Source organism: Vidua chalybeata, chromosome 17, assembly GCF_026979565.1.
Source record: "Vidua chalybeata isolate OUT-0048 chromosome 17, bVidCha1 merged haplotype, whole genome shotgun sequence".
NCBI classification, from domain to species: Eukaryota; Metazoa; Chordata; class Aves; order Passeriformes; family Viduidae; genus Vidua; species Vidua chalybeata.
The window spans coordinates 7,985,488-8,000,236 of NC_071546.1; the positions used below are offsets into that span (position 1 = coordinate 7,985,488).

At 52.0% G+C, this 14,749-nt stretch overlaps 1 protein-coding gene and 1 long non-coding RNA gene across 5 annotated transcripts; both read left to right on the top strand.

Moving 5' to 3' along the window:
* The first annotated feature begins 6,132 nt into the window (after positions 1-6,132).
* LOC128796822 (uncharacterized) lies at positions 6,133-8,014 on the top strand. Its single transcript, XR_008433909.1, has 2 exons — positions 6,133-6,287; positions 6,702-8,014. It is a non-coding gene; the product is annotated as an uncharacterized LOC128796822 (long non-coding RNA).
* Positions 8,015-11,046: 3,032 nt separating this feature from the next.
* On the top strand, positions 11,047-14,554 carry FNDC11 (fibronectin type III domain containing 11). Of its 4 annotated transcripts, none has more exons than XM_053958347.1 (3): positions 11,047-11,141; positions 12,226-12,584; positions 13,516-14,554. In XM_053958347.1, exons 2-3 carry the CDS (start codon positions 12,450-12,452, stop codon positions 14,500-14,502), a joined length of 1,122 nt encoding a protein of 373 aa, XP_053814322.1. In that variant the 5' UTR covers positions 11,047-11,141; positions 12,226-12,449; the 3' UTR covers positions 14,503-14,554. The 4 variants fall into 4 exon arrangements, with proteins under 4 accessions (XP_053814322.1, XP_053814324.1, XP_053814323.1 ...); XM_053958348.1 differs by lacking the exon at positions 11,047-11,141 and adding an exon at positions 11,167-11,238 and having other exon boundaries at positions 12,468-12,584; XM_053958349.1 differs by lacking the exons at positions 11,047-11,141; positions 12,226-12,584 and adding an exon at positions 11,148-11,238.
* Positions 14,555-14,749: the final 195 nt, after the last annotated feature.

Below are 14,749 nucleotides of genomic sequence, written 5' to 3' on the forward strand. Positions count from 1 at the left end.
GTGAGCAGCTGACATTAGGATAGAGTAGTAGGATAAACAAGCTGGAAAGCCATTTGGCAAAGCAGGTCTTCCCAAGCTGGATTTCATTATCATCTTTGTTACTGTCTTTCTATACAGAGGGAACTGGGGAGCTGCTGAGTACATTTTCAGGTTGACATCATCTTGAGTACAAGAGAAACAGAAAGCAGTCCACTGCTCTGATCCATTTAATGCCAAACTTCAGTCGATAGGAACAATGCTGTGGAGAGGAGGAGGTTTGGCCTTAATTGGTCATGGGCTGGATTCTAGCCTCCCCCAGGACACTTTTCCCTGCTAGCTAATGATCTCCAGGAAGCAAAAGGCAATCCTGCTGTTCACAATGGGCTACAGTACAGTACAGCTCAGGTCAGGAGATTGGAACCTCAGGCTGAGCACTTAAAACTCGATTTTCTTGCTTATATTTAAAGCAAAACTCCTATTCTGGGGCTGCCCTGTGTTGATGATCTTTAGACTTTGCTCACTGTAAATGCAATGTAAAGCACCACCTCTTCTCTCCACCCTGCAGCTTCTGAACCACCTAAAATGTGTCTCTGCAGGTGAAATCACCAGCAGTGTTTTGGGAAGTGGTCTGGTCTGACCCAGCATCACTGCTGAGCTGTCAGGGTGCTCAGTCTGGAGCTAGCCATGGCCACAGCCACGGGCAGGAGAGGGTCCCCCTCATCCCTGGCTGTGGGAACTGCTCCTTGCCTGCAGCATTCCTCTGCCATCACTGGAGGGTTCCTAACTGGCAGCACCTCCATGTGTCTCCTCAGTGTACTATGCTGACCTCACAGGAATGAACGGAAATGGAGGAAATTCAGGTGGGCTCAGGCAGAGCAGGGAAAGGATGAAGGGGTTTCTTTCTTCTCTTCCATCTTTTCCAGGACACAAAGCTAAAGCTGTGGCTGCAGGAAGGCCTGGTCCTTTTTAGGAGGACGCGGAGGCTCCAAACTGGCTGGCTGTGACTTGTGAAGGTTTGGACAGCACAAATGCACTGCCAAACCCTTGTTCTCACACTGCACTTGTGTTTGTCCCTGGGTATGCTTCTGTGGGCTGCAGCTGGGTGGGATTCCTGCAGCTTCCTGTGCTGCATCCCACAGGAAGGGGAGAGTGAACCATTTAGCTCACAAGTGCAGTGTTAGTGGCCTGATCATTGGACCATCCTTCCTCCACCTGGCAGAGCCTTTGCTCCTGACTGTTAAGCTGTTCTAACTGAACCCTGGCCTGAACGGGTGCAGTGAGAGGGCAGGAGGTGAAGCTGGAAGGCAGTCAGTGGATTGCCCTGTTCTTCTCAGGACAGGAGTGAGTCCAGCAGGCCCTTGGGAGGGTCAGCCCTCTTGGTCTACTGCTGTTTCAGGCCATCTTCAAACCACACGTCTCCACCTCAGCTTTTGCATTTCAGATGTGTTTTTCAAGCAGCTTGATGTTAGTGAGCTAGACCGTAGTGCCTTACTTAGGATATAGCAAACACTTCCAAGGAGGAGTCCTAGGGCTGCTAGCCTTTGGCCAACGTGGATGTTTCCCTGATTAGTTTGTCCTTTTAAGAGCATTTCTCTCTGATTTTGCTGCTGTTTGTGCTCAACTCCCTGGACTATATAGGAACCTGCCTTGTGTTTACAGCTCCCCACATCTCTCCTTCAGTTACTTTGGCCCGGACCAGCACTCCCTCTAGAACAATGTGGGAACAGGGAACAGCTCAAACCTGCATATGCTGTGAGATGGAGAATGTTTAGGCTTCTCTTCCCAGGTGGGTCTTTTGGTCCTCACCTGCCCAGCCCTGCAGGCCATCCACTCTGCTGTGGATGTTTGGCACTAGGATGCACTGTTGGGAAAATCCAAGTTTAAGAAAGCAGCACCGAGCCTGTGGCCCATTTCCTAGCCCAGGGCCACGTTTTCTGTCTCTTCCTGGCTGCAGTGATGCTGAGCATGCAGGTGCTGGGGGTAGCTGGTTAGTGTGGGGGGAGCCAAGCCCCCCTTGCAGAACTCTCTGGGCTCATGTGGCCCCAGATGGTGCACACGCCAGGAGAGTGATTGTATGAAACTGTTTACTTCTGATTTTGCTGTTTACAAGAGGGATGTGGGGTGGGTGGGGGGAACAAGCCAAGCCTCAGGAGGATTGGGAACTGTGTTATCTGCACCAGCCTGCAGCAAGGCTGACACCGCCAGCATCATGCAGGTGTCACGGGGATCTCCCGGCCAGCTTTGGTCCATGGGGAGGAAAGCAGAGGTGGCTGTAGCCTAGAGGGGTTAGATTAGCTCCCCTATATCCCCTTGCTGCTGTGTTTGAGGTTCAGCAGTGCTAGTGACAGATAAAAGTTACCCCTGTGGTCTTCCTTTACTCCTCAGGACCCAGCTCCTTCACATATCACAGGCTCCCAGAGCCTTTCTGGAGCAATAAGATGTAAAACAAGCGTTCCCATCGTCGTGGAAATCCTCTGTTGTGTGCAGTGTCTGTCTCCTCCGTATGCAGTACGAGTCTGGGTTTAAGCCTGCCAAGCATCACAGGGGAGCTGCTGCAGAGCACAAACTGGGGTTTGTTTCCCTGGGCTTTCTGCAGGTCAGGAGAACAGGGAAACACGCTGCTGCTTTCCTTCCTTACCTCAGGCCTGTGCTGCCCAAGCCTCACACTACAGCTGCCTGGGGCAAGGGTGCTCCTGGTCCCCTTTTTGGCAATGCTGGCATGGGATGGGGTGAACAGAGCTCAGTGCTCCACTCCTCACAGCCCCCATCCCATCAGCCAGGGCAGCATTGGGAAAGCAGAGCCCCCATTTCCTTTGCACCGGGGGCAGCCAATGCTTGTGCCACTGGTGTGGGAGGAGTTGTGCCAGTGGCTCCTGGGCTCCTCAGCTGGTTACAGGTGCATCCAGCGTGTGGGCCCTCCATGTCCAGAAGCATTTTGCACTTCAGGGCAGGGTGTCTGGTGGGTGTAGCTGGAAGGGAAGTGCAGGGAGCTGCTCTCTTCCAGCTGTGATCTGCCAGATCATTTCTCTGCAGTCTGCCCAAATGCTTTTAGCCCTGAGGGTGTCTAGGCTGCTGGAAGAGCTCACAGGGGCCACACGTGAGTGCCTGGTGTCCCCAGCCTGGCGCCTGTTCCCAGCAACTGCCCAGGCCAGCATGGACCTTCAGCTCACTCACCCAGCAGAAAACAGCAGCTTTGCAGGGTGAGCATCACTACCACACCAGAGGGGTTCTGGGTGATCCCCAGGATGGGGGGCTGATTGCTGCCCCAGCCCTGCTGAGGGCTCTCCCCACTCCTCACAGCTCCTGTTCTGAGCTAGCAAGAGCAGAAGGCTTAAACCCAGACTCCAAACTAAAGATAATAATAGTAAATGAGTCTGTATTTTTTTTTTTTTTGCACAGAAGCTGGTTATCTAGGACCTATGTGTGAACAACTTTATATAAATATTTTTTGTACTTGGTTTCCTTGGGTTGGTATGAAAAGTTCTATTTAAGTTTTTTGAACACTGTGGATCCCCTGATGTGTATGAATGGCAGAGGCTTTGTAAATTAAGGGACGTTTGTGTGAATAAAGCTATTTGATGGGGTTGAAAAGCCACACACAACTTGAAACATTAATTCTGTGTGTTTGTCCTTTGCTGTGCTGGCAGCAGTGGGGTTGAAAGGGTGTCCCTGGCAGCAATGGGCAGACCAAGGCCCTAAAGCAGCTCTGGCTCCATCCTGGAGGGCAGGTCCAGCTAAATCTGAGCTGGAACTGGGCTAGCTGGACTGACCTCGGGGCTTAGGGCACTGAACCAAGGCACTCTGGCCAGTGCCAACCGGAACATGGCTCCCTGGTTCACTTGTGGCCTTTTATCCTTGCCTTGGATTAGGATTAGCCCCATTCTTGATGCAGACACCAAGTAGGACATTGTGATTAGTGGGACAGGCAAGCTTGGCCTCTGCCCGTAGAGAAACACCTCCCTATCCTGCCCCTTCCTCCTCATCTGGCCACGAGCTGGCAACTCCATGGTTCAGGTGCCAGAAAGGACCAGCAGCCCCTCACCCAGCTGCCTGCCCACTCTGGAGGTGCCTGCAAACCCCACAAGGAAAATGCCCAGCGGAACTGCCACTTGAGTAGCCACAATCAGTTTCTACCTTTGCACAGATCCTCTGCCCCAAATCCCAGGTGACCAAGCTGGTCACAGCAGCTGGGAGCCTCCAGTGCCACAGTTGCTATCCACGATGAGAAAAGCATCACGAGGCTGAGCCGCATCCTGCAGCCACGAGTTTTCCTGTGGGTGATGTCCACGGGAGTCCAGCAGCCTGGGGCCACCCCGAGCTGCCGTGGGACACAGGATGTCCCGGCACCCGCCAGCCCTTGCGTAACGGCCCCGCAGCCTCGCACGACCCGCGGCAGCCGCAGCGCCCGCGCTGGGACGTGCAGGGCAGCCAGTCCTCCCCTGCAGCAGCCCCAGCGCCGCCGGCCGCGTGGCCGTGGGCTCCCCCCGCACGGCCGTCAGCATTGTGCTCCTTAATCGCTGCCGACAGGCACCTAAAATGGATGTTTTCAGCCCAGTGGGGCCGCGGGGAGGCTGGTCAACCACAGCCGGAGCGATGCCGAGGGGCCAGATGGGCCCCGCTCGCTGGCTGGCAAGGGGGCCCCAAGCTGTGTTTCCTCCTATTTCCTGCTGGGTTATCTCGGGCATTGACTGCTCAGCACCCACTGTGAGGGGCAGCCTGGGGTGCTCAAACATTCCCCCCCGCAGTCCTGCCCAGAGCATCCCGCCTGCAGGCAGGGAAGGGGCTGCATTGGCTCCAGTCACACTGGCCCCCAGTGTGGGACGAGCCCCAGGACTGTCCCTGTCATGGTGACAAGTGCAGCTGCAGAGACCTGCTGTGCTACACTGCTGTTCCTCACCAAATACAGTCACCCCCAAAACCTCTGTCAGAAATGCTGCGGTACTTCCAAGAACACTTCTGCTCTTGTGACTTCCCCCTGGTTTAAGCTACACCAGTGACAAGGATCATGTTGCCCCCAGGCTCATGGCATCTCGCTCGTCTCTGTGACCAGACACAAAATGTGCTCCATGAGCCCAAGGCCCCTGACTCCCAGCTCAACCCTTGCAAATGGGATGAAACTGAACCCCAGCATGAGCTTGGAGTTGGAGCCTGGCTCACCTCTCACGTGTGCTGCAGGTGAGGAGCTGGTAAGGGCAGGTGACCACACATCACAGCAGAAAAGCACCATTAATGAGGAAGTTGATGTCAGTCACCAGGAGAGATGTTTCACTTTGGATTTGCTCTCTGGAGACCTGCCATTTCGTATGCAAAGAGGTTTGCTGAACTCCACAAAGGTGCTTCAAGCATTTGACAGCTGACAGAATCCCCCAGGAGCCACCAGCCCCGTGCTCCTCAGGGACCAGGAGTGGGGCACGTGCTGGGGAGGAACTGCACGTGGCAAAGGCCGCTGTCAGGCAGCAGGGCCAGGGTGGGAAAGGCAAGGACAGCCCTGGAAGCCACTATGGCCATGAGGCCAGTCACAGTCCTGAGTGCCAGCACCAACCTCACCTGGAGGAATTAAACCTCAGAGTAGATGTGAGGTGCTGCTGCAGCCATGGCTTTGCTCTCCCTCTCTCTGCTTGCACACAGGAACATTTTCAAGAACCTCCTCTCCACAGAAGCTGTGTTTTACAGCTGAAGCACTAAGTCATTCATCACAAAACATAAATCCAGATTTCTTTTAAGATCTCCTGAGCTCCCCAAGCAGCAGCCACTTCAGCAGCCCTCACTGGGCCAGAGCGACACCAGCTGCTGCTTGAGCTGGTGGGAGGAGAGCAAGGTCCATTGTATCGGCACAGGACATTCATTTGCCTCATCCCCACATTGATGAATTGCTCCACTTGCCCGTGTCAGGCTCCAGCACAGCAGAGGATGAACAGCTAAAGCTGCACTAAGCCCACACACTCATTGAGCCGGGAGATGACTCAGAGGAGGCTCTCGGTGCGGGCGGAGGTGACAATGAATACAAGGGACAAAAGCTGAGTGAGCAGGGACTAATCTCTCCCCACTGACCCACTGTGAGGTAGAAGTATGGACCCTCCTCACCCTCTGTCCCCCTGTTCAATGGCAGGACAGTCACGAGGGTCCTCAGACAGCCCAGCCCCAGTGCTCTGCCACACGGCAGACAAGGCCGTGGATGGCACCAAGCTTAAATACATTTCATCCCATTGCACACAATATCCCAGCAGCTCACCAGCTCAGACAGGAGCAGTGCAGCCCCCCATGTGCATGAATGGCTGTAGCCCCATCCCTCCTTCTGCAGAACCCAGGTAGCCCTGCCCAGGGAACCCTGGGGATGGAGCAGGGGGAGCAGCATCGCCCAAACCACCTCCTAATTCCACCCAAGGCTTCAAAAAATGTAATTTTTGCCTGCAATCTGTCTCAAATGCATTGTGCAGTCTGCCCACCCCACGCACACCCCACCTGCCTCTCCCCACAGTAGGAACTGCACGTGGCAGCAGCAGCAGCTTCACTCAGAGCCACTTCGGGTCAGTCTCAGTTCCCTGAACAAAAGCTGCTTCCCCAGCTCGTTTCCTTACAGAGCTGATGGCCTGTGCCCCTCTGGGGACCCAGAAATTGCTGGGAGGCAGCAAGGGAGGGAATTAAGAACTATTTCCTCTTCCAGAGATAAGATCTCTAAACAAGCTTCTCAGCCAAGAACTTTAATTTTTTTTTTTTTACAGGTTTTGCAACGGAATCTTATTCTCCAGAATTGCATCCGCCTCCAACCCCACTTAGAGCTGCCAAAGCCTGCACTTCCCCCGGGACCAGCCTGCAAGCGGCAGAGATGGATGGGATGACATGGGCATGACTTCACTCTTCTGTCCTGCTGCTGGAGCCAGGGGCTGTCAGGATTCCCAGAGGGAGCCCCCCTGTTCTGGCCCTGTGCTGCAGCCCCTCCAGCCTGCCTGGATCAACCCCCCAGACCAGAGCCATGGCGTGCCACAGCCCCTGCCCCAGCCTCGGGGCTGGATGAGACCCCGGGGAGAGCATCCCTGTGAGCAGCAAGACAACATCAAAGCCCAACATCAGCTCCAGGCTCTGACTCTGCTCCCCCCGCACAGATCCAGCCCCACAGTCACTCCTGTTAACCCAGGAAGGGCCAGTGTCTGTGGTCGTGTGAAAGGTGCTCGTGCCCCCCCTGAAATGCTTTCTGGGAATCAGTGGGGGCACTAAACTGGTTGTGCAGAGTTCACCTCCCCTTCTCCACAAACCCAAGCAGGTAATTATCTCTCTGTGAGCTTCAATCCCTCCTTGAGGCACAGACGTGCCCCAGTCCTGGCCCTTCACACAGACAAGTGTTTCTCAAACCACTGTAGCATTCAAGAAATAAAAGCCCCTGCCTTGCTCTTGCCCTGGCAGTTTGCAGTCCCCCTTGCTTGTAGGCTGTTGTGGGATCAAACGCTTCAGGCTGATTTATCCATGGGAGATGGAAGCGCAGACAGATGGGAGGGAGCGCAAACCCAGGCGGGCGATAAATCACAGCAGGGCAGCTCTGCCTGCTCTGCGGCTGTGCAGGTCAGCCCCGAGCTGTGTCCATGTCCCATTCCCTGGGGAGGGCAGACTCCAGCTCCCCAGGCGTGCTGCACCCCGGCATTATCCCGGCTGTGCTCCCCGCCAGGCACAGCCCCGAGCAGTGACCAGGGGACAAAGCTGCAGGCTCAGCAAGCTTCCCACTTCCTGTCTTTGCTCTCCCACATCCAAGGAAACGTGATCCCCTTGGGAAGTTTCCTGGAAAAAGTGGAAACACACTCGCTGCTGGGATGAGGCTGACAGCAAGGGATGTCTCATGGGATCCGGGACAGGACAACCTGCCTTGAACTTACGCTCAAGGACGTCTGTCTTGCAAAGCTCAGCACAGCACAAAGAGATCCGAACGAGCTTTTGATGAGCTTCCAGCAAGATAAAGGAGCTCCCCTGACCCCGCTCCATCTCCCTGAGCGAGATCATCAATAAACCAGCGCCGCTGCAGCCTGCGGCTCAGACGGGCTCTCGACTCTCATGTCCACACGTGCTTAAATTAATGTCACCGCTGAAGAAAGGAGGGGGTGTCCACCCCAGGGGTCCCCTTTGGTGCCAAGACTTGTCCGGGCTGTCCATCCATCAGCAGGGGAGGAAAGCAGAGCCTAGGAGGCAACTGCTCCTGAGGAAATACGGGGCTCTCAGCCCTGCGTGATCGAGAGGCTCAGAGCAGAGAAGATCTTTGTCCCAAACCAGCCTCCAAACCCCCAAATTTATTGACCTGCTCTATGCAAACAGCCACTACAAACACTGGCACGTCCAGGCTTTGGGGCTCCCTCCTCGGGTGTCATTAGTGGGTGTAATGAGGTGGAGATAATTACTGCCTCGGGGACACAATTAACTCTTTCCTGCCCTGGTCCAGCTGGGGCTTTTGCATCCCACAAGAGCAATTCCCTCTCTCCTTCCCCCGGGTTCCTTAGAAAACTTCAATTCCTCTTCCTTCTCAAAGTGAGCCTCTGAATCAGAGTCTGACGAACGCCACGAGTTCACTGATGTGTGGCTGTGATTTAGAGTTGGAATATATTTGGAATGTATAATTTATTTCAGGTATCTGAGGCACCAGTGAAACTGGGAGCAAGCAGTGAGTAAATCAGTCATACCCTTGTGATGATGGGGGCTGGAGTCTTTATGTTGCTCTGAAAATCCTGCTTCCACACAGCCAGGTGAATATCATGAAGGATGGGTACTATTTGGGGCTGCAGGGATAACTCAGGTACCCTGGAGGAGGTGATGTTGGGAGATTTAAAGACAGTGCTGCCATTGGGACACAAGCTCTAGCAGAAAGGTCAGTGTCAGCCCTCTGCCCTGGGACAGGGATCACATTGAACCAGGTGCTACCCAAAGAGCTGCTCCAAACCTGGCACCCACCTCCACCTGCCAGGTACCACCTGGAAACAGCAGAAGAGGAACCAGGCACAAAGTCCACCCTCCTCCCTGCCTCTCTGGTTGTTGCCTTTACAGCAAATCTCTTTTTCAGAAATGCAGATGTGAAATATGAAGACAAAAATTGCCAGCGACTTTTAATTTGGGTTCTGCCATTTTTTCTGTTCCAGCTATTGATTTTCCATAAAGATTAATCCTTGCTCCCAGCCTTCTCTGACAGGCACTATCTGGATGTTTTGCTTACCCTGAGTGTGGAAATATAGGTTTTATTAAGTGTCAGAACTCACTAATGAGAAGAAGGAGGAAAATCAATTGTCTGCTTATATCTTGATCTCAGACAGGACTAACAAGTTCTTTATTTTGATGCTGTGGACAAGACAGGCAGAGTGACAGTGAAAGTGGTTATCAGCTCTGTCACAGAGACAGCTCAGCTGATGAGGGGGGCAAAGGGTTACATGGTGTTGGAGGCTTCAGACACATTTGTATGTGTATTAATTCAAAGAGATTCATAGAATGCTATAAAATCCTATAGTTGAATTGTTGATCCCTGTTGCAAAGGGATGGAAAACACTAAAATTTCAGCTGTAGACTCTAAGCAGGTTTATTCTCCCATCCCTAAAGCCAAGAAAACAGCTTGGCCAGCAGCTCAGGGTAGGGGCAGCCAAAGGGATTCCATTTTTCCACGCTAAAGTTGGGATTCAGGTTACTATTTATGGCAATAGAAGTACAAGCAAGCTCAGTGCAAGTCTCTGCACAACTCCAGCCATAAAGCCCATTTCAAACATGCACCGTGCTGTGCTCAGATGGAACAAGATGAGCATTAAGGCCCCTTCCAGACCAAGCCATCCTATGATTCCACAACTGGGCATCTGGCACAGGGCCCAACTGGAACAGGAGTCAGGGCAAGCTGGACCTCCACAGGACTCTTCTCATACCCTCAGACACCAAGGCTGATTGCAAGGGACAGCTCCATTTCCCACCACACGCAGTCCAAACAACAGGATCGAGACCCATGACATGAGCACGAACATTCATTTCCCACAGAAACTTTGTGTAATTATCAAATACTAATCTCTGCTGGCCCTCCTCCCCAGACAAGGCTACCAACCTGCTTTCACTCATATTTGTTATCTCCTTTGTCTGTCAGAGGATCACACCTGACAGTTGTATAGTTAATCTCTTGGCAGCTGTGAAATGAAATGGTAAGCTTTGGCTGCCTTGAAAAGATGCATTGATTTCTTAAAATGACACATTGCCTCCTCCCTTGATGTTCAAGCAGGAGCCCAGGGCTGGCATTATGAATCCTGCCTGTCATTCAATTAAAAAAGCTTAGCAGAGATGCTCCAGCTGAGCACACCAGACAGCATTAAGGCTAAGCCCTGACCCAAAGATTCAATAGCAGGGAGTGTGAAGGCACCTGCAGCCCCAGAGGCTTGACCAGTTTGCTGATGAGTTCACCAGTTGTGGCATGGAGCTTGCCACCTTGAACCAGACAAGCCACTCTCTTCTCCACAGCAACACAGCTGCCTGGGCAGCCAGGTCCCAAGGAAAGCAGAGCAGAAAAATCCCTTCCTTCCCAGAAGGAAGTTCGCTGCACTTAATGGAGCATTTTATATCCTATTTCAACACAGCTCTTTCCTAAGGACTATGTGTTTAACAAAACTCTTGACACTGTGAAACAGCCTCAGTCTCTGTAGAGAGTGAAGCACTGATGTCTGGCCTCAGGTGGACTTTGCAAGATTCCTCCCCAAAAAGCCCCTATTTGCAGCAATGCCATAAAGCCCAGAGAGCTTTATATGAGATTTAGATGGGATAGTAGGAAGAAAGTCTTCCCTGTGAGGGTGGGGAGGCCCTGGCACAGGTTGCCCAGAGAAGCCGCAGCTGCTCCATCCCTGGAAGTGTCCAGGTTGGACGGGGTTTGGAGCAACCTGGGATAGTGGAAGGTGTCCCTGCCCACGGCAGGGGGTGGAACAAGGTGACCTTCCAGCCCAAGCCATTTTGTGAGCCTACGTTTTCATGGTTCCATCATGCTACATGCCACCTTCCCTGGTTCCACCATCCCATTGTGATGCAGCGGCGGGCACCGAGCGCCGCGGTGCCGCCCCGTGTCACCGCCGTGTCACCGCTCCGCAGACGCCGCAGACGCGTCTGGTGGTACGGGCAGAGCAGGCCTGCTCTCCCCACGACGCCCGGTGTCACCGAGCCTGAGGCCTCCGAAGGTCCGAGGGATGGGACAAAAGCAGCTGGGAAGAAGATTAGTGGGATTTACTGCCATCGCCACCCACAGCTGGGGCGTGGAACGGGATGAGCTTCAAGGTCTTTCCAGCCCAAACGAGTCTGTGAATTACGGAGGGGAGGGTATGAACGATTCCAGGGGCTGTCCTGGTTCGGCCGCGGCTCCCCAGGCCGAGGGGTCGCCGTGGCAACGGCCGCGTCCTGCGGGGCCGGGCCGGGCCGGGCCGCGGGTGGATCCGGCCGGGCCGCGCCGGGACCGGAGCACCCGGACACAGTTCCCGGGGTGTGAATAGCACCTGGACACAGCTCCCGGGGTGTGACAAGGTGACAAAGCGGCCCCTGGGTGCCCCTGCGACCTCTCCAAACCCCGGCCTGTGTGAGCACAGAGCCTCCTCCTGGGGTGAGGCAGCTCCTCCCGGCTGCAAACAGAGCAGCAGTGCAGGGAATACAGCCAGCCCTCCCTGGCAGGAGGGAAAAAAAAAAAAAAAAAAAAAAAAAAAAGGGATGTAAAAACATGGGAATAAGCAAGGGAAAATAAGCACAATGACAGCTCGGTCTGTGGGCAAACACATTGCTCGGCAGAGCCAAATCCCTCCAAGAGTGGGGAATGTCACCTGGCACATGTGCTGGTCCTGCTGCTTCATACACGATGCTGGGAGCTGGCACTGCTTTGGTTTAGGTTGGGGTTTTTTTTTGTGGAAAGAAAAAAGTGAAAAGGAAACACAGCTTGTTTTTCTTCAGTTGACAGCTCTCTTGGAAGATAAAGTTGCAAATGAATGACTTACTATAAACTGTGGTGCAGCTCAGGGCCAGACAGCTGAAAGGTTTACAAATGCTTGGAATTCCTATGAGGAAGTGTTATTAGCTCTGTTATGAATTTAGGGAAAATGAGGCCAAGAAAAATGGCTTTGTTAAGTAGATCTCACCATCTAGCTTCTACAGGGCATGTAAGAATTAAGACATCCCAATTAGATCTTAATTTCAGAATACTGTATTTATTTTGTTTTCAAATCAAGTGTATTCAGCTTGTGAAAGCCACCTAAATATCCATCTGGGTTTTCGTTACAGTATCACTGACAACAGGGACACAGGCATTTATTTAGCTAATTGCTGTTTGTGGTACATAAGCTGTGTGAGCCACAGGCACTTCAGCTAAAGCACAACACAGAAACACCTTCCACCTTGGCAAAGGTGGCACCATCAGCCAGGGCACATCTTTGCCAGTAAATGAAGTATAAAATCATCCCAGAATGGTTTGAGTTGGAAAGGACCTTGAAGCTCATTTCATTCCAATGCCTTGCCCTGGGCAGGGATACCTTCCACTAGACCAGGTTGCTCCAAGCCCCGTCCAACCTGACCTTGAGCACTTCCAGGGGCAGTCACAGCTTCTCTGGGCAGTCTGTGCCAATGCTTCATCATCCTCACAAGTAAGAATTTCTTCCCAATATCCAATCTAACCCTGCCCTCTGTCAGTTTGAGGCCTTTCCCCCTTGTCCTGTCACTCCAGACCCCTGTAAACAGCTAAGATTAAGCCAGCAGAAGTCGAGCTGCAAGAACCACTGCCAAAATGCCCCCACAGCAAACACAGCAAAGTTACCTGTTTACAGGTGCTTTACATGTGTGTCATCCTCTTGTTGTACACTGCAGAAAATCCAAGTAGACCTCATGGTCTGAGATGATTCAAACTAAACCCAAAGATAGGGAAAGCAGCACATCACAGAAAACACTGTCAGGTTATGACTGTCAATCCACTGGTGAAGGTAGAAGCACAAGGAAAACGCTGTCATTCCTCTTGGAAGCTGTCATGCAGTGGCACTCGGTGGATTGTGTTGTTCTGCCTGCTGCATTCCAGCTCGTGTGGGGGCAGAGGGTTAATTTGAATCACCGATGTGATTATGTAGCTGTAGGAACTGGCTGAGAAGATGGGCCTCAAACCTCAACAGCCTGGCAGATTACAAAGAGAGAAAAATAGGCATCTCCAGAGAGGCAGAAGAATGGAAGGAAATTGCTTACAGGAGTACAAAGGCAGCTAATTAGAATGAAACAAGATAATAAGATAGGGAGAAATTTTGGTAGAGTGTATCAGAGAATAGCTCCTGTCAGTGAATCTATTAAGCAGAGGCAGAACCTCTGAAGGGTGAGTAGAGGGAGACCAGTTGGAACACATATAAGTAAAGGATACAAAACATTAGACACCAGACAAGTATAAAGGAGAATTCCTCTGGAACTACATCTAGTCTGACAATTCTTTATAAGCTAAGCTTTAATTAAGAGAGAAGAGTCACAGCCATGATTGTACTCCCTCACAGCTGCTTTTCCTTTGGTTCTTAATGTCATTATTGTTGCTTTCCTACACAGCACTCAAGCTTTGGGAACATGGCTAAGGTTTTGCATGAGACTGAAACCACTTTGGACAGTACCCCACCCAGAGAAGAACAGGACGACAATGTCACCATGAAGCAGTACCTGAGAAACAAAAACCTTGTTCTGGATTTCCTGCGCTCTGACCTGAACCCCCACCACCTCCAGTACCACTGGAACAAAGTTCATCTTCTGAAGAAGTGTTACTTTTACTTGAAGTTTGAGCCCAGACATGTATGTGTGAGAGACCAGAACAATATGATGATTTTTGCTGACATCTTGCAAATAGCAAACCCCTGCCAACTCCAGAAGATCAAGAAGATGGGAAAAAAACAGACTGAAATCCAGCTGGCACTTTTAACTGAGCTGTTGGAACAGCTGGAACGAGGTCGGGAGGAGCTGAGCCATTACGTACAGATCTGTAACGTAGAAGCTTTCCTTTCCCAGTGGGACTTGAATATAAAGAGAGTGCTCAAGCTCTCCATGCTTTTCAATAAGCTCATTTCCTTGGAAGAGCCAAGGAGGCTCCATGTCAAGCACAGTTTGGTGTCACAGATACATCTTGGAAGTGCCCTACACCCTCCCATTACTTTTTCTCTCTATACAAAGAAGCCGCCGATTTTTGATCGGATAGAGTCGTTCGCATGCCAGACCTGGGCCCAGCTCAAGTGGTTCAGCGAAAGTCAAGAGTCACACCTTGAACGATGGCAGCTGGAGATCAAGCTGGTGACAGATGACAGTCAGACAGAACCAGGATACCGTCAGACCCAGGAAGTCATCTCCAACCCGTGTGTAATCAACCACCTGCTGCCTGGCAGGTTGTATGAGTTCACAGTGAGGAGATCCTACACTCACACGCTCGTCTACTCACAGTGGCACGACTGCATTATATTGAAGACAAAAACTCACCCTGCTGAAGATGCCAAGGAAGCCCCCAACTGCAGCCTGATGAGGCGGTTCACAAGACCGACTCCCTCAGTTTAATGGTTTAATGAAAAAGATGAATAAGAGTAATTAAAACTAAATTGTTTAAACAGTTTGCTTTAAATCAAACTCGTTCTGTTTTCAACAGCAATTATACAGGTGCCTTCCCAAAATCTCTCCAGGTTAGCAGTAATCCATTTGAAATTTCTCACAAAAAATAGCATCTTTAGGCAGCATTTGGGACTCAACAGTTTTGTCCCACTGCCAGAGGCAATGGTGGGAGCAGCCAGAACCAGAAAATCTTGAA